The sequence below is a fragment of the Artemia sp. Qi Xiang Cuo genome, chromosome 4, assembly GCF_049724085.1.
Source record: "Artemia sp. Qi Xiang Cuo chromosome 4, ASM4972408v1, whole genome shotgun sequence".
Taxonomy (NCBI): Eukaryota; Metazoa; Arthropoda; class Branchiopoda; order Anostraca; family Artemiidae; genus Artemia; species Artemia sp. Qi Xiang Cuo.
In genome coordinates, this window is record NC_142797.1 from 83,604,363 (window position 1) to 83,631,916 (window position 27,554).

At 35.9% G+C, this 27,554-nt stretch overlaps 3 protein-coding genes across 3 annotated transcripts in view; 1 reads left to right on the forward strand and 2 right to left on the reverse strand.

The window, feature by feature from the left end:
• LOC148953538 (uncharacterized) overlaps nucleotides 1-17,509 on the reverse strand; it is a 48,218-nt gene extending 30,709 nt beyond the window's left edge. Inside the window, exons 1-3 of the mRNA XM_089088000.1 lie at nucleotides 17,342-17,509; nucleotides 4,831-4,981; nucleotides 347-590 (exon numbers count right to left, since the gene is read on the reverse strand). Of these exons, the coding sequence (XP_088944126.1) occupies nucleotides 347-590; nucleotides 4,831-4,981; nucleotides 17,342-17,414 (468 nt within the window). The 5' untranslated portion in view covers nucleotides 17,415-17,509. The remainder of the gene's footprint in view (nucleotides 1-346; nucleotides 591-4,830; nucleotides 4,982-17,341) is intronic.
• On the reverse strand, nucleotides 5,514-7,022 carry LOC148953539 (uncharacterized). The gene is made up of 2 exons (XM_089087324.1): nucleotides 6,780-7,022; nucleotides 5,514-6,119 (listed from the first exon to the last, which is right to left on the reverse strand). Exons 1-2 carry the CDS (start codon nucleotides 7,020-7,022, stop codon nucleotides 5,514-5,516), a joined length of 849 nt encoding a protein of 282 aa, XP_088943450.1.
• Nucleotides 17,510-22,153: 4,644 nt separating the features above from the next.
• The window catches only part of LOC148953540 (methyl farnesoate epoxidase-like), a 100,176-nt gene continuing 94,775 nt past the window's right edge, over nucleotides 22,154-27,554 (forward strand). Inside the window, exon 1 of the mRNA XM_089087732.1 lies at nucleotides 22,154-22,335. Coding sequence (XP_088943858.1) covers nucleotides 22,257-22,335 — 79 coding nt within the window. The 5' untranslated portion in view covers nucleotides 22,154-22,256. The remainder of the gene's footprint in view (nucleotides 22,336-27,554) is intronic.

Sequence of the window (27,554 nt, forward strand, 5' to 3'; positions counted from 1 at the left end):
CTGCAATATTAGTGGTGAAGCCTGCTGAAGAAAGCAGAATGTATATGAAATTCACCTTATCACACACAAAAGCTTGGCTTAATGAAGCTCTTTACTTTTCTTTGAAAAACTTGTCATGTGGAAAAAGTTTTTTAAATTAATTACCAAATTAAAGTCAAAGCAACTTAAAAGGTTATATTAAAGAACTGATACACAAGGTTGTACAGCCCTTTTTTACTTCCTGGAGTAACTACTGCAGTAGCGGAACTAATACAGCCATCTTTGAAGTGCAATTTCAGCCATATTTCATAATAGTACACCATAAACTGTACACAACTATTATCAAATTAAATTCAAAGCAACTTACAGGGTTATACTGAAGGGCAGATACATAAGCTTGTACAGCCCCTTCCATATCTCCAGCAGCAACTAATGCAGCAGCCAAATTTATATAGCCATCTATGAAGTCCGGTTTTAGCCGCACACCACGTCGATAGTGTTCTAAAGCTTCTGAGAGTTGTCCCTTTTCTTTGAAAACGTTCCCCAAATTTGAATAGGCTTCAGCCAGAAGTGGATTCTGCTTTATGGCTAATGAGGAAAACTGTGCTGACCTGTTGAGACAATTACAAGTCTGGCTAAATAAATGGGAATCATGGGCCAAAGAGTGTGGAACCCTAAGACCTTAGAATAATACAGAAACCAAATGATGCTATTTTAAGGCTAATTTTTGCTTCTTTTCTTTATCAGCAGAATTAACCTTATAGACATCAGAGAAGAGGAATAGAATCTCAATTTAGCCAATCATACACTTTCTGGACATACGAAATCAAAATCATCTTTGGTTTCTCAATGTAAATTTTATCTACAGTTGGTGCATAATAATACACAAATACAGCCTTTATAAAAAACACCTTAACATGTCTAAAATTAAGAGAATATTTTACAAATTGAGTTACATAAAACAATAGACTTCATATTACTAGAATCCAAATATTTGCAAAATTACACTGAGACTTGAGACTATTTAAATTCTCTATAAGTAGGATATACACAATGGGTTTTATCTGCCCACAAATGTAAACTATATAAACTAGCCTTCTTTTACAAAAATTTTTTGATAATCTATTTATCTTAAATGATTACTCCGACCTTTGAAAGAGTATTTCAACTGATATACTTAGTTTTAAGTGCATACTTATGCAAACCTTTAGATATTTCTAAAGAGTTTGGCCTTTATTTTAATGTTTTAGTATGAACAGAGGAGGTGATATGTCATGTACTGCAAAATTTTCATTAGATGAAAATTGGCAGTAAAGTGGCCACCATTTGCACACCAAATTCCAAAACGTAAATTAATAATATCTTTGTACTTCTCATGTAATTACTTTCTATTACATAAATCCCCTAAAAAACAACAATGTTGTAAAACCCACCCCCTTTGCAAAAAAAGCAAACTCAAATTTCATGACATCCAAATAAGGGTATAGCAGAAGCACAGCTACGTAGATGAAGAGGGTTGAAACCTTAAGACATTTCAGACGATTGGTTTCGGAGGCGATTGGTTTCAGTGCAATGTTGCTGGAGGGAGGACTTCATAAAAAGGTGACAATAGGCAAATGACGCCACAAATGAAAGTACATCTTTTGATTCTCTGATTATTGAGATAGATAAGTAACATTGACTGCATTCAGCAAAATACGTTTCCCTTTACTTCATTTAAGCAGAAGATCTGTCTTGTAATGTTTCATGTTTATAACAAAAATTTTTAAAGGTCACAAAAGATAATTGCCCCTAGAAACTCAGCAAAGGCTACAAGAGAACATGATGTCAAATGGGAAGGTGACACTCTCCCTTACTTAGATTCTGTTTTTTAAGGTTTTGAGAGTTCAACATGCAAGAATTGGTTAGGAAATTAATGCTAAGAAGACTGAGTAGCTCAAGTTAGGAATACATGAGAGTGAGCTGGTTATATAAGGTTATTATCAAAAATTCAGTACTGAGGTAACAAAAAAACTTATAAGATTCTCAAAGGACCAATCAAAAGTATTAAAAAATGGTGCTAGTCTTGGCCAAAATACCAACACCCTCTAACGGATAGCGTTACCAGTGGCGTCAATCTAGTGGAGATTTAGAGTGGAGATTTAGAGAGGAGCAAAAATTAATTTTTATCATCTTAAGGCGGGGGGAGATTTGAAATGTTTTCGATTTTTCAAATGAAAATAGAAAAAAGTATTTTTCAATGGGAACTCATCAAAAAGGTACTTTTCAAAATCTGGGGGTGGTGTGGGGGAAGGCAAAAAATCTAGAGACCGTATGCCCTTCATATTGACATCATTGGACAAGTTTTGGAGTTTATATCTGTCAACCAAGATCAATAGACTACAATCCATATTTTTGAGAAGAAGTACGTTTCTCCAAGCACTTTGTGCAGATATTTGAACTAGAAGAACGCCCTTTCAAATAAGCTTTTCTCATGGCAGAGCCTTTCTTTTCAAGGAAGGGGGGCCATAAAGCAAAGTATTGATTCTGATTCTTCATTGACACTCCAATTATTATTTTCCTTTGTGGGAGGAGGTGATCTCTTTTGGGTAGTTTCTACCCAAACTACCAATTTGGTAGTTTCACTCATCCTTTCTGTTTACAGGAACAGCTGCCCAGTCATTCTTTTTAATTTCTTCTTTTAAGTCTACCCCTCACTTTTAAATACTTGTGAGCACATTCTTTCCCCCAAGTGTCTTACTGAGTTTTATACTTACATGTTGTTATAAATAGCTTTCAAGGCTTTCAAGCATACCCATAGCCCTTTCATTTTATCCCTGAATAAAAATTCAATCAAAAGGCTTAAAATACAAAGATAAACACCAGAAAGTCAAGATAGATAAGCAGACCAGGCATCAAGACATGGAATAGCACTGGTCTAGGTAGATTGTAAGCTTTTCTATGCTAAGGAAGAAAAAACATACCTTCATCTTACAATTCTTCTAATCTACATATTATTAGCTGATGGAAAGTTTAGCAGATTATTTGAAACCATAAAGGATTAACCTATCTCGTTCATGATTAACTTTTTTAGTTTGTTTTGCCAAACTATTTAAAATTGATTGGAGTCTTACAATAACTTGTATTGCTTTGATAAGAGATCAGAATAAGCAGACAACTACTTTCCAGGACAATTCCAGGACAAGTATAGCAGTAGCTACTGATTGGTTCACAGCTACTACAATAGTGGCGTTTTTTTTTGCGTGGTTGGTTCCGTGATTTAATCGTGTTTTGCCATTTTTGCGTTTTCGACAAAACACGTAACAGCATGTTTTAACAAAACTTCGTTTTTTTGCAAAACACGAAACATCATGTTGCCTGTTCGACTGTCTGTTTCCTCAAACTTGGAACTTGCTCTTTGTGCGTGTTGCGTGTTCGATTGGTCCCTATCCAGATAGAAAAAAGTTATCTGTAGATGACAAAAGAAAGGATAAGATGGAAGGGAAGAAAATGGACATAGATCCTGCTGAATATGTGTTTTTGAATAGAGGCCAAGGTGAAACATATGTGTTCAAGAAAACAGGCAAGTAAAAAGCTCAGAATTTTTGCACATGTTTCCACAGTTTTGAATATTTTGCCACTTTTCCTAAAATACGTTTTTAGACGTTCAACCAGGAACATGGACAGAGAACACGAAAGCGACAAAAACTGCGTTTTTGGGCTAGAACATGAAACTTGGAACATGAACCATGAAACACGGAACTTCGAAAAAAAACGCAGCTAATAGTAGATCCATCTGATCCAAGTCTTTCTAGCATTGAGCCATAACGGCCCCTAAATTCATGTTTCTGAAGGTTTCCAAACATTTTTTTTTAAATAACTGTTCAACTCCCAAATATCAGGGGTTACTGGTCTAGTTTGGACTTTCTACTTCTAGGGCCAGTATCCTTACACTACAATTATTTAGGTCAGGGGTGACAAGACTACTTACTGTACAGTCAGTCATAACAAATAAATTAAAATACGAATAGCCTAGGTTAAAAATACTCATTTATAACAACAAAGTCAAGTAAATAAAACAAACCCTCAGTCAATAGTAGCCTATATTAAGCAAGCAAAATAAATCAGATGGTATGACATGGACATACGCAGCTTTCCACATCTTTGAAAATAATTGTTATATGAAACCCTGGTTTATTACTGATGCAATTGGCTTGGCTATGAAAGGTTAGTATTCTTTCAGTAATTTAATGAGGAGTTCAACTGGCACAGTTACAGTGCCAGTTACACAGTTCAACTGGCACTGGCACAGTTACGTAGCCAGTTACAAAAACAATTTAACTTCTTCTGTTTTGTGCCAACACAGATGCAGACACAGTTTTTTTTTAGTGATAGAGCAAATTTTAATGGACATTTACTTAAAATCTTACTAATAGTTTATGTAGATTGTAAGTTTACAGATGAATACAGCTTAATGAGATAGTTTTCCAAGGCTGCATACTGTTAATTGATGAAAAGGTTGGGAAAATTCGATTACACATGTAGTGTTTTCAATAGTATAAACAGGTTTTTTAGCAAGAACTATTGTTGCTAAAAAACCTGTTTCTAACATTTTTTTTATTATTTGTGTTTTGTTGATTATTCCTGTCTTCTCTATTAATTTTAGTTTTGTTCTTCTTTTCTTCTTTTGAACTTTACATTTTTTTTTTCTTCTGTATATGAGTGAGAAAAAAAAATTGTTACTATTTTAGTAATTAAGCAAATTTTACAGGTGATCCAAAAAAAACCTTATTGATAGCAGATTTTTCTGCAAAACGATTCATAAAGTTTCTAAGTTCCAAGTCACAAGCGAAAGAAATAATGTATTCATACTTGTCATATTTTCTACATTGAAAATATATAGAGGATAGTAACAGAAGAACTCCTGTATTTGTGGGATCCTGACGCCACAGCAACAGACAATGCCTTTCTGCATTTTCATAATCTCCAGCTTGATATTCTCTATGTGCCAGTTCAGCAAGACCTAAAAGGATTTAAAATTGTAACAAACTTTTCCACTATCTGACATCATTTCTTAAATATAAATCAAACAATCTAACAGGAAGTATTGAAAACTAACAGGAAGTATTCCATATTTACAGGGAGCTGCTCTCTCCTCAATACCTTGTCTTCAGAATCATTTATTAACATAAAAGCTTTCGTAGTCAGGGTTTAAATCCCGACTAAATCGCGCTATTATTTACAAAGTAAAAAAAGACACAAAAAAATTAATACACATGTCACTTATTGTAGACAGAAACATAAAAAGGCACAAACGAATTGCTGAAGCGATTAGTGCGACACTTGGGCTGGGCTAGCTTTGTTGCTTTTGATCTTGTAGTTACTTTTTATGTCAGCATTGGGGGCAATATATTTCTGTGTTTATCACTTGTCAGAAGAAACTGGCCAAATTTACAGATAAGTTGAAAACGGCGATCGTGGAGTGACGGCAAATTTAGTTGAGACAGTGCTGATTCGTAATCGGTGTACTGATCAGACAGTATGGCCTTCACCGTTCATTTCTGGACTGATTCGAGTACTTCGCTCATATAGGCAGTGTTCTGAACCTGTGGACCCCATACAGGGCACGCATACTCTAATATCGGGCGAATATATGTCAGGTAGGCTGTTTTCAACTGCGGCACTGAAAAACCAAATCTTCGCATCAGTAAAAGGGTACGCATGGCACAGTTCGCCTTTTTCACTACCTCTTGGACGTGGAGGCTAAACGAACAGTCAACGCTGAACGTAACGCCGAGAATAACTGCCGACGATACACTTTGGTATGGTGGAGGGGGGCACTGAAAATCCCTTTTGAGAGGGTTAAATCTAAGAATTTTGGTTTTTGTTTCGTTGATTTGGAGGCTGTTTTCAGAACACTGGTCTCTAAAGTTGTCGATAAATGATTCACTGAACTGGGGAACAGTTTGAGACTTCTCAATGAGGTATTTTAAGAGGGTGGAAAGGTCATCTACGAATTTGAACCATTCATCAAAATCGGCAAGGACAAAGTTGATCACTGCCAAGAACAACAAGGCAGCGAGTTTAGTGCCTTGTGGGGCACCAAACGTAAGCTCAGACCATTCCGAATCAGTATCACCCGGGTAGAGACCATATACACTCTAAAGTCGGTCGCGCAAAAAATCTATTATTAATAAGAGAATATGTCTGCAAGCATCCATAACCTTCAGATTGTTCACTGCAGTATAATGGCGTATCAAGTCAAAGGCTTTTCTATAGTCAGCTAGGAGGAGATCTACAATTGTGCCTCCTTGGTCAAGTCACTCAACAATAAGGTGATGCAGACGCACAAGATAAACAATTGTACTACTACATTTCAAGCACCCGTTTGGTATGGATCAAGAGAGCCCTGGATTTGTGACATAAGTTTATGATATATAAATGATTCCGCAACCTAGGAGAGGTTCGGAACTATCGAAATTGGGCGGAGTTGGTCGCAAGATTTCGGGTTTTTCACTTTTGGAATTACGCGCACATAAGCTCTCTTCCAAACACTGGGGAACACTTGTTCGCGAAAACACTGGTTAATAATAGAGCTGAATGGCTTTGCGAGAAAGATGGAGAACTCGCGTAACAACTTGACAGGGAGTTCACCAGTGTAAGACGCACAGTTTACTTTCAGTTTCTGAAGTTCCTTAAAGACGGCATATTCAGATACTTCACATATCTCATCAGTCCCGGTGTCAGCAATGATACTCTCAATTTCTGAGTTTGTGATTGATGGGTATGTGGTGCATATGCCGCAGAAAAAAATTGTTCACTTCAGTAGCTGATGTCAGTGTGCCGTCATCTTTGAGTAGTCTCAGGTCCTTTGGCGTTGATTTCCCTGCAAGGGTTTTGACCGAGGAGTGCCATTTGTGAGGGTCAATGTGTAGTAATGGCGTTATTTCCTCTTTTACATACTGTCTTTGGGCTAGTCTGTTTAACTTCACAATTCTGTTATGCAAACTGGCTGCAGCCGCTTGATCTCCAGCTTTGTGGAGACTACAGCAAGTTTTTATCATCTGCTTGAGTTTGCGAGTGATCCATGGTTTGTCAGTGTCACAAACTGTAATAACTTTTATTGGAAAAAAAATCGTGGAACTTTTCCAACAGAAGGCTGTTCAGTTTGCTGACTTTGACATTAATGTTGGCCTCCGCACAAATGTCCTCAAAATCGTAAGTACCAATCCAGCGACCAAATTGGGCTATTGAAGACCTTATGATGGGCCGAATTGTGGTGTTTGTTCGTTTTGGTTGTGGGATACTTGCTTGTGCTTCCCAGAAAATTATAAAATGGTCAGAATTCTGAAGGGGACCTAGAGATCGGGGAGCGTTATAAAGATCTGCCAAGTTCGTAAAGATCATGTCAAGAGTACTGCCACTTTGGTGAGTCGGAATTTTCACTACTTGTTTCATATCCAAAACGTCTTCACATTAAAGTTTTTTTACTACTTTAAAAAAGCTTCTTATTCTAGTTAAACAGCCCTTGTATTTCAGCAGTTGATCTGAAAGAATTGAAAGAAAAGTCAGACTTTAGTTTAAAAAGCAAAGTACAGAGGAGGGGATAACTCCCTCATATATGGAATAGTTTCTGCTTGTTTTAAATTTTAGTGTTACCGGTACTCTTTTCTTTCAGTTGGATATAGTTACGTTTTTATTTAATTTCTTATCATCTTTTCAAATAATGCCAGAAAACAGCCCCCCCCCCACAAAATTCCTCCTGTGTTAAACCTCCCCAGGACAATTCCATCCTTCTGAAAACTATCTCCAGAGAATTTCCAGCAGGCAATTTGTAGAAAATTCTTCATTGCTAATCTTCATTTGAAAAAAAAACTGTTTCTAATTTAATTTCTGATTGTTTGTCAAATTGTAATGAAAATCCCCTTCTCTGGATATTTTCCCCCAAAATACTCCCCCCCCCCCCAATGAAAAGTTTCTCTTGAGAAAATTCCATCATTGAGAATTTTCCTTATGGAAAATTCACTGACAGAGAATTTCTTCCCTGGAAAATTCCCTCCCCCCTTGGGAAAATTCCTGCCCAGACAATTCCAATCAAACTGAAAATTTCTCCAGAAAAATTTAGTCACCAAAGAAAAAGTAAGGCAAGTAAAAAGAATTTCATATAGCAATTCTGGAAAATTCCTCTCCCCCAGGTAAAATGTCCCCTAGAAGGTTCACCCCCAGGAACTTCCCCTACCATGGAAACTTCTTTCTGTAAAAAATTCCCCCCATGGAGTCCCCCCCTAAAAAAATGTCTGTACATCCCAATAACAAATACTACATATAAAAAACAGCAAATTTCTTTATTTACAGCCCTTTCCCCAAGGAGTTGTGGAAGGTCATGTCATCCCCAAAGGCTTATACATACCTAAACTGAACATTTCAACTGTGCTGAATGAAATGCTACCTCAAAAATTTTGGTCTGATGACTTTAAGAAAAAGGGGGAAGGAAGGGGAGCTAGTTGCTCACCAATATTTTTGGTCAGTTAAAAGAGGCAGCAGAACTTTCAATTTCTGTTTGAAGTAGCTCTCTCTAAAACTATTGGTTCAATATCACCCCTGAAAAAAAAAATAAACAAGCACACATCCAAGATCTTTCTTCTCACAAAAAAAAAAAATAAATACAAAATTCCTTGAAGATGAAAGCTTGAAACCAATATATTAGGGTTCTCTAAAATCTGCTGGTGCAATTTTCATTAATATTCCTTGACTTTTCAAAGGTTTTCACACCCCTATTTCGAAAATCAGGCAAATTTTCTCAACTTTGTAACTTTTCATGGGTAACATTAAACTTAATGTATTTTATATTTCCAATCACCATTAAAATCCAATTCTTTTGATGGATCTTTTGTTACCAAAATTCAGCTTTTTAGAGTTTTGGTCACTATTGGGCAATTCATTCCTTACTTAAACTTTGTTACCACAATCTGTTTGACAAACATATATTGAGCCTCTGAAGAGTCAAATTAAAATATCCAATGAATATTTTGCCTGAAAGACAAGATCTTTGCCTGAAAAATTATGTGTTTTAGGCTAAGTTTTTCTATGTGTCCTTTGAGTCATTATAGGGAGGGAACAGGTTTATCTTTGTTTTGACATCACCATGTTGAATAATAGAAGCTACTCACTGGAACTGTCAGTGAGGCATTTTGAACAAAAGAGGATATTCAAAAGGTGAGCCATTAAAGAATCAAATATTTCTTAAACCCCTCAAGTGTCAAAAATATAATATTTTGCCTGAAGGATATGGCCTTAACCCTTTTTAAAACCAGATGAAGTATACATTTTAGATTGATTTGCATTGATTTTAAATATCAATCTGTTTTTGTTTTATGGTTATCAGAGGGGAAATAAAAAAAGTTGTCTGGTTTTTTATTTGCTCTTCTTAAAATTTACAATTATGGAGATACAGCCTTTTGATACCAAAGTGATGATTTATTACCTTAAACTACACTAGCCAGTGGTAAGCAAAATCCTGCAGCTGCTCCTACGGCTTCTGATAGCTCTTTACAGGACTAAACTTTCTGAGGCCACATACACTATGTGGCCAATTACATAAACAGCTACACACACTTTCTCAATCAATCTTTTCAGCACGTCACTCTTTACTCCTCCCAAAAAGTTCTGAATTATTTAAATACTTTCTTGTGACTTCTTTCCAACAAGTAACCTCAGATACAATGCCAAACAGAATGATTTCTGACAAACTATCATCCTAGATCTTAAAACATTATCTAACCATCATAAGCTTTCTGTCAGTATAGCCCTAGAAAATGAGATCACATCACATTTTCTTTGACAGCTTCTTGCTTGACACATGGCAATTCAAAAGAGAACCTGGAGCTATTCAAAGACACTTCAGCTGGAAAACATCTAATATATCTTCCTTAATCTTTAAAAACTCCAACTTTCTTAGAAGTATGGTTGACCACAGGTCAATACTGTGTCTTCCAGTTTTCTAGTCTTAGTCCAGACAGATCTTCCTATTTTTCCAAACATTTTCCAACTGCAAGAAAAAAAACCATGTGTCTAATAGGGTGGTACTTATTTTTCAAAGTAGGATTTCTTCAGCAGGCACCCCCTAATTTTGTTTCTATTGTTAAAATACCACAGAATCCCAAAAAAGAGCCAAATATATTGACATTAAGAGGTCCCTACCAGAGATTAAAATTTTTGGTCACTGCATGCTCATTGCTGCATGTCTTGCACAGTTTTCAACGTTTCAACAGTCAACACTACAATATAGTACAGCATGGTAGCTTTCTGAACTGCTGGACTTATTTACTTATTTATCTGTAGGCTTCCCACATTGCATTTCAACACAAGACGCCATTTTGTTGTATGCAATGCAAGTGAAAATGCAAATTTCAAGTTTTTATTAGTTTTATGGATACAATAATATTAATTATGCTTCACACTGATATAGGTAACCTTATTAATATGATACTTTGTTGCATATACACTGACACTGACACAGCAATGGGTGACAGCATGGACTGCATGGTTTGTACAAGTGACAGTACTGATGCAATATTAAAACCAACTAAAAAAAGTTAAACAGACATATGGCTCATCGGGCAATTGTCAGACACTCTGATTTCAACAAAACTACCATCAAAGAAGGAGGTCATGGTGCTATTCTATCACTACAAGCAAGTGACAAACAAGACAGTCTGTGAAGCAGCACATTCCACAGCCAATAAGGTTCTTGCAGTTTGGGCAAAGCACACATTCCAACAAGGCTCAAGAAACATGTGATAAACAAAATTCAGTGTCTCTTTAAGGAATATGACAACCTGAAGAGAAATAAAGAAAACAAAGCTAAGCATTCTGAGACACTGAAAAAGAAGGAAGAAGCGGGGAGAGTGGACCTGGACGTTTTGTTTGACATTGCCCATGCCAACACAATGGAGATGATACATATTCAAGAAGACTGTGAGTTTCTGTTAGTGCAGCAAGAACCAGGATGCCGTGGAAAGATGGGCAGTGTTGACAAGGTTTTAGAAATAAAAAGAGCATCATCTCAGAAAAGAAAAGAGTACCATGACATAAGAATTAAGAAGGAGAGGCAAGAAAGAGAAACAAGAGAAAAGAACACTGGAATTATTATCCGACAACAACAAAGGTCAAGAAATTAAAGCCCCCAAAACAGAAGATATAAAACCGTCAATCTCAGCAAAACATCAAAAAAGAGGAAGAGTATACATATTGGATGACAAAATGTCAGCCTGTCTGGATATGGCTAAAGTTAATGACAGAAGTGCTGCATTACTTCTTGTTCCAACTTTGCAACACCATGGTCATGATCCTGCAGAATAAAATGTCAATTGCTCTTCAATTTGCAGATACAGGATGAAGCAGTGCCAGGTAATAGCTGAAAATCTATGACAGGAGTTTAAACCAACAGTTCCTCTAACTATTCACTGGGATGGAAAACTCCTAGAAGATATCTGCAGCAGACAGATTGTCAATCGCTCTCCCAATTTTGGTCTCCAGAGCAGGTGTAGATCAGCTTCTTGGTGTTCTAAAGCTAGCCCTGGGAACTGGCCAAGCTTCTGTGGCAGCAGTTTTTGAAGCAGCTGTGGCTTGGAACATTACAGATAATGTAAAGTGCATGTATCTTGACACCACATCTGTCAATTCTGGTCCAAGAAATGGTGCTTGTATCCTTCTGGAACAAAAACTTGACAAGGACATGCTTTGGTTTGCTTGTCAACATCATATCTTAGAAGTAGTCTTACAAGCAGTGGTTCTTGATTGCCTTGTTCCTAGCAAAGGCCCAGAGATAACCATTTTCAACCATTTAAAGAACATCTGACAGTTTATTAACAGAGCAGACTTTCAGACTGCTTCATCAGACGAGTGCGTGTTTACAGCTGTTTCACATGTAATCACAGATATCATAGCATTTGCTGAGATGCAGACACTAGCGTATCAACCCTGTGATGATTACCATGAACTTTTAGACTTGGCAATCATATTCCTTGGTGGCACACCATCTAAGGGAATCTCATTCAGAGCTCCAGCTGGGCTGCATCAAGCAAGGTGGATGGCAAAGGCCATCTATGCACTAAAGATCTGGATGTTCAGAAGTCAGTTCAAACTCACAAAAAGGCAAAAAAAGGCTCTTGCTGATATTTGTCAATTCACTGTGATCATCTACGTGAAAGTATGGTTTCAGGCAGTCAGCACCATCAGCCCCTTTCATTGACCTCAAACTTCTCAAGGACATCTAGAGCTACAAGAAAATATCAGAATCAATATCAAAAACTGCCATGAACAAAATAATAAGACACCTATGGTACTTATTGGAGGAATTGATCGCCCTTGCCTTCTTTGATGACAATGTATCAAATGACACCAAACATAATATGGTTACAGCTCTGCAAACATCAGGAGCAGAGCACCCTCTGAAGAGAATAACAGTGGACCCATTGACACTGGGGGAGAAGAACTTAGAAAACTTTGTCACGCAGAATACCAATAGATTCTTTAGCATTGCCGGACTGCCTTCATCATTCATAACTAAGAAGATTGATTTGTCATCAGTTGATGAAGACTACCAGGCAGTTAAAAATATAGTGCACAGCATGAGGGTAATCAATGACATTGCAGAATGGGGTGTTGCACTGATGGATGACTATAACAAACTGCACACAACATCTGAAGAACAGAAACAGTTCCTGTTGCTAGTTGTCAGGGAGTACTGACAGCATTACAGTGATCAACCAAAAAGACACTGATGAACCAGTCTGAAGCCCATATGTGAACTGTGTAGTTTGACAATTGAAGTCAGTGGACACTATTATTATTGCTGGAGACTATTGCCAATTACTTATTTTCTGTTTTGTGTACAGCAACTCAACAATCATGTTTGATATTATTTAATTAAATGGCATTATTGTACATTTTTTTAACAAAGCTCACTTACACATTTCTAATAGTTATGGTAGGGATCTTTGAAATTGAAAATAATACTAAAATATTTGTTTATTATTCAATTATAATCAGAATGGAATCATTTCAGACCATCCCCCATAAAAAAGAGTTTAAAAAAATTTTCAATTTCCTAAGGACCACCCTAGTGTCTAGGCTATTCTATGTCTGATGTAACTGGTACCCAAATTTTTATTAATAATAACACCATCTAGGCAAGCAGACCTGTCTACTCACTTGGTCTTCTAGTTACCTTACATAACCAGCTCACCCTCATGCATTCCTAACTCGAGCTACTCAGTCTTCTTAACATTAATTTCGAAAATAATTCTTGCACCCTGAACTCTCAAAACCATAAAAAACAGAATCTAAGTCAGAGAGAGTGTCACCTTCCCATTTGACATCATGTTCTCCTGTAGCCTTTGCTGAGTTTCTAGGGGCACAGTCCACCAAATTAATCTGTATAAATGGGGTAAGGCATAACTCTTGTTAATTCCAGATTTAACACAGAACTAACTGCAAACATTCCATCATACCCTAACTGCATCAATACTATCTTTGTACATAGCACCAGGGCTGTGAAGAGTTTTTTTTTTTTTTTTTTTTATTCTAGACAAGCTACTTTTTGCTTTCTTGAAAAGTGGTTATATTAGTAAAATGATCAGGGATGGATCTACAGACTAACGTATATCCCAAGAAGGTATTTGAAATACCCACCTCTACTACTTCTTCCTCTAGAGGTCACTGATCTTTGGTGACCTTCAAAAATCTTTATTATAAACAAGAAACATTACAAAACAGATCTTCTGCTTAAATGAAGTAAAGGGAAAAGTATTTTGCTGAATGGAGTCAGAGTAACAGAAAGAAGATGTAAGAGCTTTTGTAGTTGGACATATGGAAACACATAAAGGCTGGAGTCAAGCCAAATACAGTAAAATCCTAGTTTAGGTACTTCTTGCTTTCTTAGAAAAAGGTTAGGTTAGGAAAATGAAACTTTTAGAGATTAATCTATATACTAAAGTATGGGTACTTTCCCCTTATATGGGCCTTTACAAGGAAACCAGTCATGAAAAACCCTTTTTTTTATGGGTTAATTCAAGACACCTCTATAGAGTAATGGAATGCATAGTGTGATTTTCATTGCATATATGATATTTAAACTATTGTTTTCTGGGGTTTAGGGGGGAAAAAGTACCTAGGTTAGGTTACGTATTTAATATATACAATGCTTTATCCACCCAATCCCCTAATGTGCAAATATATAGCCCAAATTTGTTTATAAACTAGTATATATTCATCCTATTTTATTTCATTTCATTAGCATTAACCAAACTTGACTTTTTAGATAGGCCCATATAACAGGAAAGTACTAAAGTATGTCCTGGGAAGCTGTTTTAAAGTACCTAAAAGTGAATAAAAGTGAAACTTTACAAAATGGATTTTCTGGGAAGCACAAGAAAAGTATTTTTGGTAAATATTTTGCAGTTCATGTTATTAACTTATAAATAAAGTAAACATACTACTCAATGGCTTTTTTGATGCTCTTTCCAAATATAATAATCATTTTTGTTGCAAATGAAGGTAAATTTTTACCAAATCATATTATTTACTTACAAATAAAGTGAATATACCATTTGATGCCTTTTTTTATGCTGATTACAAATATAATAATCAATTATGTTGGAAATGAATTTTAGCCCCCCCCCTATATATGTCAAATCAGTATATATATTTGCACATTTGGGGGTGGGGGTTACGTTAGGTTAGGTTAGGGGGGGGGCTAAAATTCATTTCTGACAAAAATGATTGTTATATTCGTAATCAGCATAAAAAAAGGTGGTAAAAATTTAGAATTGTGGCACCTGATAAGGAGACATGTTAAGAAAACAATTCTTACTTTAAAATATGTATAATGATCCTAGTTCTTATATTATTCAAGGGGAGAACCTTTATCATCAAGTCTTTCCTCTAAAAATCCTTCTTTTTCCAGCTTAAGAGAAAAAGTTTCCAAAACCCACGCTGCTGAGATTCAATGCCTAAGTCTTTTGAAATTGCCACTATAAATTGCTGCCAAATAAGTCGTTTTATAGATAGCATTCATGCCAGTCTTTTTAATACTTTTTTTTTAATGAGCAGTGGCGCAAGACCAAAATCAAAATATGAATGCTAAAGACCGGCATGAATGCTATCTTGCTATCTATAAAACAACTTATTTGGCGGCAATTTATAGTAGCAATTTCAAAAGACTTAGGTATTGAATCTCAGTGGCATGGGTTTTGGAAACTTTTTCTTTTAAGCTGGAAAAAGAAGGATTTTTAGAGGAAAGACTTGATGATGAAGGTTCTCCCATTGGATAATATGTTAACTAGGATCATTATACATATTTTAAAGTAAGAATTGTTTTCTTAACACGTCTTGTTATCAGGTGCCACAATTCTAAATTTTTACCAAAAAGGCATCAAATGGTATATTCACTTTAGTTGTTACTCAATAATATGATTTGGTAAAAATTTACTGCAAATGAATTTTACCCCTACCTTTATATATACCAATTCAGGGTATATATTTGCACATTAGGGGATGGGGGTAAATTTTATTTCTAGTACAAATGAGAGGTAAGTTTAAACTTTACCCCCTCCCCCCCCCCCTAATGTGCAAATATATGCCCTGAATTGGTATATATAGGGATCGGGGTAAAATTCATTTCTGACAAAAATGATTATTATATTTGGAAAGAGCATAGAAAAGACAGTAGAATTCTACTTGCTACTTTTGACTATCTTGGAAAGGGGGTAGGTTAGGAAAATGAAACTTTCAGGGGTGGGTCTACAGGGTAAAGTTCTATGAAATCATATTATTGAGTTAGGACAAAAGTGAATACACCATTCAATGCCTTTTTTTATGCTGATTACAAATATAATAAGCATTTCTATCGGAAATGAATTTTAGCCCCCTCCCAAATATATATGCCAATTCAGGGTTAGGTTAGGTATAGCCTATATAGGGGGGGGCTGAAATTCATTTCCAATAGAAATGCTTATTATATTTGTAATCAGCATTAAAAAAGGCAGGTATTTGTTTAGCCTTGTGACACCTGATAAGGAGACATGTTAAGAAGACAATTCTTACTTTAAAATATGTATAATGATCCTAGTTCTTACATTATCCAACGGGAGAACCTTTATCATCAAGTCTTTCCTATAAAAATCCTCAAAAGAGAAAAAGTTTCCAAATATCACCACGTTGAAAATTCAATGCTTAAGTCTTTTTAAATTGCCACCTAATAAGTTCTTTTATAGATAGCGTTCATGCCGGTCTTTTTAATATTTTTTTTTAAAGAGCAGTGGCAAAGGGCAAATAGCAGTGGCATAAATACAAAATATTAATAGCAGTGGCAAAAATCAAAATGTTGTATTTTCGGCAAAAAACCGAAAATACAAAATATGCACAGCATTGAAAAGAAATGAAATAATATGAAAAAAATTAGTATAAAAAATCCATTGATTTTGAATTGAAGTTATCAGGTTAGGTTAGGTTACAAAAGATGCACGGAATTTCTATAATTTCAATTTACCTCTACTTTTTCTTTAAACATGTTTTTTGACACACGTGCTAAACGCTATCTATAAAACAACTTATTTGGCAGCAGTTTACAGCAGCAATTTCAGAAGACTTAAGCATTGAATTTTCAATGTTGTGATATTTGGAAACTTTTACTCTTTTGAGGATTTATAGAGGAAAGACTTGATGATAAAGGTTCTCCCGTTGGATAATATAAGAACTAGGATTTAAGAAATTATCATCATTATACATATTTTAAAGTAAGAATTGTTTTCTTAACATGTCTCCTTATCAGGTGTCACAAGGCTAAACAAATACCAAAAGGCATCAAATGGTGTATTCACTTTAGTCCTAGCTCAATAATATAATTTTGTAGAACTTTACCAAAGTAGGCTATGTCCTGGGAAGGTGTTTTGAAGTACCTACCTCTACTTTTTCCATCTCTAGAGGGTGCTGAAATTTCCAACATGACAGGTTTATACCTAAGCTAAGTCAATAATATGAATAGGCTAATGAAAAATGTACAGCTAGGCCTACCCAAAAGAGCCCCTTTGGCTATCTAGAATTTTACCAATAAGACAAAACAGTTTTTAAATTACCTACCACTATACCCCAACATTAGTGGAAGGTTGCTGGATGTGACTGTCATGATAGAACCTATTTTGGGCTAGCCTAGCTGCAAAGTGTTGAATAGGGAATTAACTTAATCTTTTGTAACAATAGTTTTTGCTTTGGAGCAAAAATATTGCATCCAAATTAGCCTACCAGACTATGTTAACTAACCAACAAGTAGGATAAGTATAGGCTAGAGACTATTTTAAGCTAGGCCTATATAGACACTTACTGATTGCTGTGTTCAGCTGTTCAGGTAGCTTCAAAATGATATTCTGCTGAATTGCCGGATGAGTAGCATGCATACTGTACTCTTACAATAAAAACTAGCTGTCTTAAAATCCTAATATCACAGTTTTACAAGTAAACTTGAAATTAAATATGCCTTTTTAATTATTGATTAAACGAAGGTATACATGTACAATAATATCAGATTAAAAGTAAATCATTCATTAAACAATTATTTATTTATATTAATTTATATTCTTTAAAAACTATTACAGTAGTTACTAAAATCCTTCTTTCATTTTTTTTCTGTTTATTTACGTATCATTAGGTTTATTTGCCATTATCTTAGGTCGCGTCTACACTAATAAGCTATTCTCGCCAGGTCCAGATATGACAGGGTACGGACTGACATTAAAATCCTTTAATGAATCCTTTATTAAATCCTTCATAGAAGTGCGAAGTTTCATTGTTTGTGTTGGTTCAGCCTCTTCACCCCAAAAGACAATATCCAAAGGCCTACCTCAGGGAGCAGTCCTCAGTTGCCTCCTATTTGCCCTCTATCTCTGGGACATGAACCTACCCCACACGAATCTACAATATGCTGATGATCTGGTGCTCTGGTCATCTGGCAACACCTTTCAGATAGCACAGTCAAATCTGCAAAAGTCACTTTTCCAGTTTGAAAAATTCTCTCAACATTCAGATTTACCCATTGCACCCACCAAGTCAAAAATAATCAAATTTCACCGGAAGCGAAACCATGTTAATGCAAAACTGACTCTAAATAAAGCAACTATTCCAGAAGATAATAATATTAATTACCTAGGTCTCATGCTTGACCAAAAACTTAATTTCCACCTCCACATTTCAAACACAATAAAAAAATGTTATAGAAAAGCAAATATACTAAAAAGACTTCTTTCCACACCCTGGGGTTGTAAGGAGAAAACCTTACTCCAGTTTTATAAATCACATATAAGACCCCATATTGACTATGGGCTCATTGTCTATGGTGCATGTGCAAAGACCCAGATGCAAAAAATTGAAACAACACAAAATGATATAATACGTCTCATATTTGGTCTTAGGAAACCCACAAGCACCAAGTTTCTGCTTATGGAGAGTGGATTAACAACAATAAGGGAGAGACGTAGCTTTCTCTTGATAAAACATCTTACAAAAATTGAATCAAATAGCTCACACACATTACATAATTGGTTAAGAAATCCAGCCATGTATAGAGGTATTGCAGATGAGTATGCCAATATTCAAAAGAAGGTCCCTGTACCAGCAAAGTCTATTGCACATACTATCCCCCAATCCCCTCCATGGAATAGGTCATTTCCCATAATAAATACTGAATTTTCAAAATGGAATAAAGATTTAACCCCCATTGCTTTTGTCCAGAAAAAATTTGCAGAACTTAATACAATTACCTATAAAAATCACTTCTAAATATTTGTTGATGGGTCAAAAATGAATGAGAAGGCTGCAAGTGGTGTTGTCCTTCCTCACCTGAAAAATGCAATGGGAGAGAGATTATTTAATAATTTATCTATAATGTCGGCTGAGTTAAATGCCATAATCATGGTATTAGAACACCTTAAGCAAAACCAACCTTTGATTGCAAATTCAATTAATATTATCATCTATTCCGACTCTTTATCAAGCCTTGAGTTGCTGGCCTCAGCTCCTCAATATAAGTTGGACATTGACACTTATCATTGTCTCAGTATTATTGATAATCTTGCTTCAAGTGGCATAAAAACTTACTTTCAGTACATTCCTAGCCACTCTGGCATAAGTGGTAATCATCAGGTTGATGAAATAGCAAAAAATGCTATAAATATTGACCAGCCAAGTGGGAGACCAATCCCAATTAGAGATATTTACCGATGGAGGCTATCAGATATTAATTTTAATAAGATTAATCCTATCCTTTCCCCCTTTCCCAATAAGTATCTTTCTAAAATTTATCATAGAATTCGTTATGGAACAAATAGACTAAATTTCATTGCATTATCATATAAGCTTTCTAATTAAAGTGTTTCAATTCCCCTTTCCCCTCTTTGCATTCATTGTAATATGAATAATGAAACAATTGACCATTGCCTATTTGAATGTAATATGCTGAAGTCTGCACAACATACCTTGCTTTGTAAACTGTTAAAATACTTCAAACACCACAAGGTCCCACTATCAGCCAAGAGCCTAGCAAACTATACCTGCACACAGAGCATAGAAATCGACATCTATCATCTTATATTTGAACTCCTAGAGTCGAAAGATCTGCTGAAAGATATATGAATATATCTAATAAATATGAGGCAATCAAGCCAGTAGCTCTGTACCCCACAGAGTGAAGCAAAAGGAAAAGGGCTAAATAGTTATACTGAAAAGCCCGCCTGCTGTTAAATAGAAGAAGAAGAAGAAGGGTACGGACTGACAAGTTGATTAGGATCAGTTGTTTAACGGAAAAGATTATCAAGGTATTTGGGATGAAGCTAGCAGAAACTTTTTCTAATCTCATCCTAATATTCATATGCAATCTTGATAAAATGTCTGAAACATGATTGAAAAATATGAATTTCAAACCTTCGACATTTGCATCAAATTTTATTTCGACTATGTGAAAATGGCCTTTCACAAGATAATGTATTATATTTATGTACATGTACATACATGAACACTCTAAATAGTGTGGCTTTTAATTCTGAACTTATTTTTCAGACCTATTTTCCTATTCTTACAAAGTTTTCTTAACTGAAAAAAACCATTTGTTTTGGCTCATCTACTTTTCACATCTTCACTACATAGAACCTCTAATGTGTTCACTTGATTAATTTTCTCATGACCTAAAATCACCTTTTCATCCAAATTTATTCCTTTGTCTTCTTAACACCAATATTCAAACGTAGTTTTGCACGCTGGACAATCGAAACCTTCAAAACAATATTAGTTTCGCCAGTATTTTATTTAAGACATTGAAATCATTTGCATAATCTGAATCTATGAGTTTGCTTTTCCGTTTGATATAATGTTTTTCATAGCCTCTACAGTGTTCTATAGTATAGTATTTATCCAAATAACCCATTCACTATCTAAATAACATATAAAGACCACAGTTAATATACTAATCTCCCTTCCTACCTTACTTGCAGTAATAATATTCTCGCAAATAGAGCTAATCATATATAGTACCAACAAAGCCTTGTATTTGCTGAGCCAGCTTTGCTTCAGAGCTATGTTATAGTTTAACAGAAAGAAGATAAATGCAATAAATTTGGAACAAAAAAGTACAAGTGAGAGGGTCAAATGCAGTTCATTCTATAAAAGATATGAACTGTCTTTGAAACTCAAAGTTTTCTTCTGATGGTTAATAAAATAAATAAATAGAGAGAAATATTATAAATAAATATTATAAATAAAATAAATAAATAAAAAAAAAAAGAGAGCATGGGATTTTTTTACTGAAAAGAGACACATCGATGGAAAAAATAGAAGAAAATGTTAAATAACAAGAATATAAAACAAGAAAAAAACAAATTTAAAAAAAACATACAAACAGGATGTCTCATTAAGACCCAAATTCACGATTTAAGTTTTTTTTTTTTTTTACCTTAGAAATACAGGTCTTAGATTTCAGCTTTATGGTAAAATCTGCTACAAGTCCAATATTAAGTTACACTTGTACAAGAAAAAAACAAATTAAAAAAAAACATACAATTGGGATGCCTCATTAAGACCTAAAGTCACGATTTAAGTTGTTTTGTTTTTTTTTACCTAGAAATACAGGTCTTAGATTTCAGCTTTATGGTAAAATCTGCCACAAGTCCAATATTAAGTTACACTTGTCCTAAAACATATGCTCTATTCTATGCTGAGCGGGATACGGCACGCAAACATTATATGGTCAAATGGTGTACCTGAAAATCTTACGTATCCAGACATTATCTAATTACAATTTGCTAAATTAAATTAGTATTTGTATTTATTCTCTACTGTAGCGCGGCTTAATGTTATGAAGCCCGGAAATACGCTGTTTTATTCTTCGTCTTTTCTTAATATATCTTAATTTTAAGGTATTTGCAGTGGTCTTGTCACTAATTGTCACCAAGAGTTTAGCCAAAGAAGGGGGAGAGGGTGTTTAAGGATTCTGAAGCCTCCTCACCTCCAAAATAGGGCACACAGGCAGAAAGTTCAATATAGATCCATATCCCTTACTCTCTGACAAGAATAAGTCCTTCTATTTATGAGGGGTGTAATTTGCTATTGGGTAGAGAGGCGGCTTTACCCAGAACCCAGTCCCCCCCAAGTCAAATTTAGCGTCCTTAAAAATACTGCTAAAACTAAGATAGGCCTACATAATTCAAGCATCCACAGAAACAAATCAATTTTCTTCAGTGCACCTTTGCCTTTATGGTACTATACGGCTCATTTTTCACTGTCATTTCCACTTGACTTGGGAAAACTGCCACCAACTCCGCTCCTCCCAGGATTTTAACGAAATTCTGTAGTTCTGTAGTTAATAGGTTCTGTAGTTAACATATGCTATGCTTTACCCCAACTCCCCCTAATGTGCAAATATATAACCTAAATTTGTTTATAAACTATTATATTTTCATTCTATCTTATATTATTTCATTAGCATTGACGAAACTTCACTTCTCGCATGTGTTCTGGATTCTTATTAAGTATCGAAGCATTTTAGCTGTTGCTATTAGCCTGCAGTGCTACCTATATTTAAAAATGTCAAATGCTCATTGAGTATAAAAAAAATCACGTGGGAAAAACGTGCCTATTTTGCATATTACATTCTATTATGTCATAACGCATGAATATTGATCCAGTAGGCTAATCTGACCAAAGAATCACGTTTAATAGACATGAAACTATTAAGCTAAAACTTTTCAAGAATAATGTATATAACGATTGTGATAGCATTATTCGCTATTGGAATTTATTATGGGACAAGGAAGCCTAAGAATTTTCCCCCAGGTAGGCCTAAATCTGGAATTTCCTTGTCATGTTTTAAAGGGGTTGAGCACTTTCACTCAGAGCTATTTAAGGGGGGGCAGCTGCTGTGGCTAGGGGGGTGATGCGGCTGGGGGCTACCCACTTCGATTCGGGTTTTTTGCTTATATTTGAGTCGGGAAGAGGCGCTGCAATAATTTTTTACCCTGGTAACACCATCTCTAGGAACGGCTCAGCTTTTGCTTGTAGGTGTGCATAATCTCACGCCTAATATCCAAGCAATCGCCAGGCTTGCGCGTTGGCAAACAGTTGGAATCGGTTACTTACCTTGGAAGTTAGAAGAGATCAGTGGCAGAACTTCGTCAAAACATGGCAAACAGGGATCTGGGAGGGGAAGTTCCCCCCTGCCGCATAGGAAATTACGCTCCGGAAAGAGATCAGGGTATAAGTCTAAAATTGGGGCTGTTGAGAGGAAAACATGCTAAGAAAACAATTCTTACTGTATAAAATGCAGAGTATTTATAGTTCACACATTTTGACTTCAGGCCATCTTTTATTTTACCCCTAATCTCTCTTAACTCAGTAGCGGATCCAGTATTTTTTCTTGGGGGGGGGGGGGAGGGTCGCAAAAGAGGTTGATCCGATAAAATTGCGTTAATTCAGTAAATAACACTAGTTTAGACTATTTTAGGGGGGGGCCCCCCTCGCCTCTTCCCTGGATCCGCCACTGCCTTAATTTGTAAATATATAGCCTGAACCGTATATTTTCGATATGATTTTCGGTTTATGATTTCGTCACAGTTGATTTAATTTACGTGTACACATGTTGAAACAAGAGTGCAGTGGCGGATCCAAATGAGGGGGGCAGGGGGTTCCCCCTAACGTAGTGGCGGATTTGGGGTTGGGACCGCTTGCTCTGGTTGGCGTTGGGAGGTAAGTTATTTTTTTTTGTTTTTTTATGTTTTTTGCTGTTGTGCGGTCTCTGTTACATTGTACTGATTACCCATACTGCCTAAAAGTATTTAATTAAATTTAGATTTATCAAGGGAATCTGCTTTTATTCTTACGAAAGCCAACTGGTAGGTGAAAATCTTCATTTCTTTATAACAAGGAGGGGAAATTTAAATCCTAACCTCTTTAGGCTACCACAATGATATTTCAGGATTGTGCTGTCACAACAAGGCTAAGAAAACTAAATATTTAAACTTCGTTTTACTGTAAAAAAATTTTTTTCGAGTCTTTCTATGGCACAGAGGCGAAAAAATTGGTATCATTACTTTTTTTGGCTGTAATAAAATTTGGGTTTGCTTTTTTTTGCGAAGGGGGGTGGTTATTACAACATTGTTGTTTTTTAGGTAATTTTTATAATAGAAAGTAATTGCACGAGAAGTGCAAAGATATTATTAATTTAAGTTTTGGATTTTGGTGTGCAAATGGTGGCCACTTTACTGCCTATTTTCATCTATGAAAATTCGTTACTGGAGTATTATGTGGACACCGCTATATACTGTATCAAGGAAACCAGTCACGAAACCCGCCAAACGGGCTATTTGCAAAAAACCGCTATAGATAAATGATTGTGAAGCCGTGGTTTCTCTATGAGTTACAGATGATACCGAGATAGAATATTTAAACGATTGTTTTTTGGAGTTTAGGGGAAAAAAAGGTACCTAGGTTAGGTTACGTATTTAATATATGCTATTTTTTACCCCCCCCCCACCCCCCCTAATGTGATAATATATAGCCCAAGTTTGTTTCTAAACTATTGTATATTTACCCCATTTTATTTCATTTCATTAGCATTAACCAAACTTGAGTTCTACAGCGGTGCCCGCATAATGCACCAGTACCAAAAATTCTGCAGTATATGACATATCACCTCCTCTGTTCATACTAGAACATTAAAATGAAGGCCAAACTCTCTAGAAATATCTGAATTTTAATAAAGGTTCGTATAAGTATGCACTTAAAACTAAGTATATGAGTTGAAATACTCCTTCAAAGGTGGGAGTAATCATTTAAGATAAACAGATTTTCTTAATGACGTCCTACTACCCCAGACGAGGATGAACTGCTTTCCGTTTAGCCCTAGATGGTTCATCAAAAAGAACAATCATCGGCAATCTGTCTTTCTTTATCCGCACAACGTGCCCTAGCCACCTCAACCTTTCTTTCTTTATAGCCCTAGAGAGCAGTATTGAACCACATTTTCGTACTGCCTATTGTTTGAAATACGGTCAGTCAGCCGGGTACCCAGAACAATCTTTAAGCAAATTCTCTGGAAAACATCTAGCAAATCTTTATCCGCTTTTCGGAGCGCCATTGCTTCAGAGCCATATTTGACCACTGGCATCACTGTAGCTTCTAATATTCTAATCTTGGTTTGCAGACTTATCTTCCTATTCTTACAACTTTTTTTTAACTGTGAGAAAACACACTGAGCCTTGGCTATTCTACTTTCAACATCTTCACTGCTCCCACCATCTTTACTAATAATACTACCAAGGTAAGTGAAGCTGCCCAACTGATTAATGTTTTCGTTACCCAACGTCTTCTTTTCCTTGTCCCTTATTCCTAGCCTAAGTGACGTCGTCTTCTTAATAATTATTTTAAAATGTATTTTTGCATCCTGAACTCGCAAAGTCTCTAAACGTGCATTCATTTTAATCACATTTTCATCTATAGGCTTAGGTTTTATTTCATCAAATAAACAAAAAATCAAGCCAATATAATTAGAAAATACTACGCTAGGGAAAAAAAAAACTTTGATAACGCGTAGCGTTTGCATACATAACTCTTCCTAAATCAACCTAAATTAATAAATCAATTCCACAAACAAATAATAAGAAAACAAATAAGCGGGTCCCCTTCACTCACACACTTCCAGAGCAATAACCATCATCAAAAACAACTCCCAGCCTCCTCCCAGCCCATTCACCCACCCCTCCCCCTGCCCATCAACCCACTCCCCTCCCCAGCCCTTCCACTCACTCCCCCCAAAAACAAACTTAAACAAATAACAAAAACAATAAACAACTAATTCCCCCCAAAATACTGATTTAATCTATTTTTAAATTGAGGAAGATGCTCAGCCACCCTAACGCTCACAGGCAGTGAATTTCAAACAGAAAGACCAAGATACTTTAAAATAAAACCTGATCTCACACTATTTTTAAGCTCCACAACCAAATTATCACAGCTTCTCGTATCGTAATCATGAAAATCGCTGTTGAAACGGTAGAACTCCTTAAAAATTTGCGGGACTAGATTATTCACACAATTATAAACAAATATCGATGACCATTTAATAGAACGAGAAAATAGCCAGCATTATTTTATTTGATTCTTGGAAACTCACCTGTGGTCAGACTCTTTAGGATTCCCCAAGCACCATACCGGCTCATCGCCAAGCATGATACACGATCTACAAGTCGGCTAGCCAAAGCGGCATCACGCCTTCGTGCAGCAATAATAATCTGGTCACAAAGTCCTTCCTCTTCTCGTCGTTCTGCTAAAGTTGTAGTGCATAGAGCTTCAAAGTCGGAATGTTTAACGACATCATCAGCATGCTTAAATCATCAGCATGATCTAAGTCCAGGAGACTTTTTCCTCCCCATTTGATTCCGTGGTCTCCCATTGCCTTTCCTGTGCTCCTTAAGACAAAGTCCATCAAAATAATCTATATAAAGAGGAATAGAACACAACCCTGCTTAGCTCCTCATTTAATACAAAACCAGCTGCTAATCTCATTTCCTACCTTAACTGCAGCTGTGTTACTCTCGTTTATACCACTTATCACTTTAATGTATTTGTCTGGTATACCATACAAGGATAAGACCTTTACTAAAGCTCTTCTATCAACAGAATCGAACGCTTGCTCATAATTTATAAAACTGAGGACCAAAGGTATTTGATAAATCAGGCACTTCTCAATTATTCACCTAAGAGAGAAAATTTGGTCGACACATTCTCTAACTTTTCTAAAACTGCACTGTTCTTCTCTGAAAACTTTGTCTACAGCATTTCTCAGTCTAAAAAGTATCATATTACCAAGTACTTTGCTACCTACAGAAACCAGACTAATGCCTCGATAATTACCACATTCACTTTTTTCACCTTTCTTCTAAAGTGGCTTAATTAAGGTTTTCCTAAAATCGTTAGGCACTTCTCCCTTTTCAAAAATCATATTCATAATCTTTGGTAACTTATTCAGTGGCGATTCAGTAACGATTTTTTTCAAACATTTACTAATGAAATGCTGGATTCGACTATTGAAAAGGGCACTAGCCCTTTCAATTTCCACTCAAATGAGTTTTTCTTTGAAGTTTCTATGACAACGCTTCTGGACAAAATGGATATCTCAAAATTTTGATTGCATATGTTTGGGGAAACGGTGGGCGTGACAGGGGGTTAGTTGCCCTCCCATTACTTTCAACTACTAAAAAGGGCACTAGACCTTTCAATTTCCAATCGAGTGAGCCCTTTTTGAAGTTTTTACGATAAAGTTTTCTATAAAAACTTTACATGCCCCCAGGGCATAACTTACAACCCTTGCCCTGAGGGCTGTGGGTGGGGGGAGTGTCATCCTCAAAGATATAATTGTCAGACCTTTCAACTATTTTGAACAAAATGTCTATCTCAAAATTTTGATTGGAAGTGTTTGGGAAAATGGTGGGCGTGAGAGGGGGGTTAGTTGCCCCCCAATCACTTTCGACTATTAAAAAGGCCACTAGTCCTTTGAATTTCCAATCTAATTAGCCCTTTTTGAAGTTTCTACGATAACGATTTCTATAAAAACCTTATATGCCCCCAGGGTATAACTGACAACCCTTGTCCTGAGGGTTGTGGGGGAGTATCCTCCTCAAAAACATAATTTCCATCTGGGAATCAACTACGTTGAACAAAATGGCTATCTCAAAATTTTGATTGGATGTGTTAGGGAAAATGGTGGACGTGGAAGGGGTGTTAATTGCCTTCCAATCACTTTCGACTATTAAAAAAGGCACACGCCACTTCAATTTCCAATCGAATGAGTCCTTTTTCCAAGTTTCTATGACAACTCCTTCGATACGAAGTGCCCTGGTCTAAAGGAAAAAAATAAATAATACATTGTACCAACATCGTTCTTTACTTAGGCAGCACTATTCCGCTGCCTATGACAACAAATTAGTCATATATTCTTTAACACTCTTGTTATTTTTCAAAGCATTTACATGTGCATATCTCTGATTTCCTAGTGTCCG

Excerpts from the sequence above, each read along its gene's own strand:
- LOC148953539 (XM_089087324.1), bottom strand. The coding sequence starts at position 7,022 with ATGATAAAAACTTGCTGTAGTCTCCACAAAGCTGGAGATCAAGCGGCT. Across the intron at positions 6,120-6,779 it reads CACTGACATCAGCTACTGAA|AGTGTATATGGTCTCTACCC; the intron begins GTGAACAATTTT and ends GACCGACTTTAG.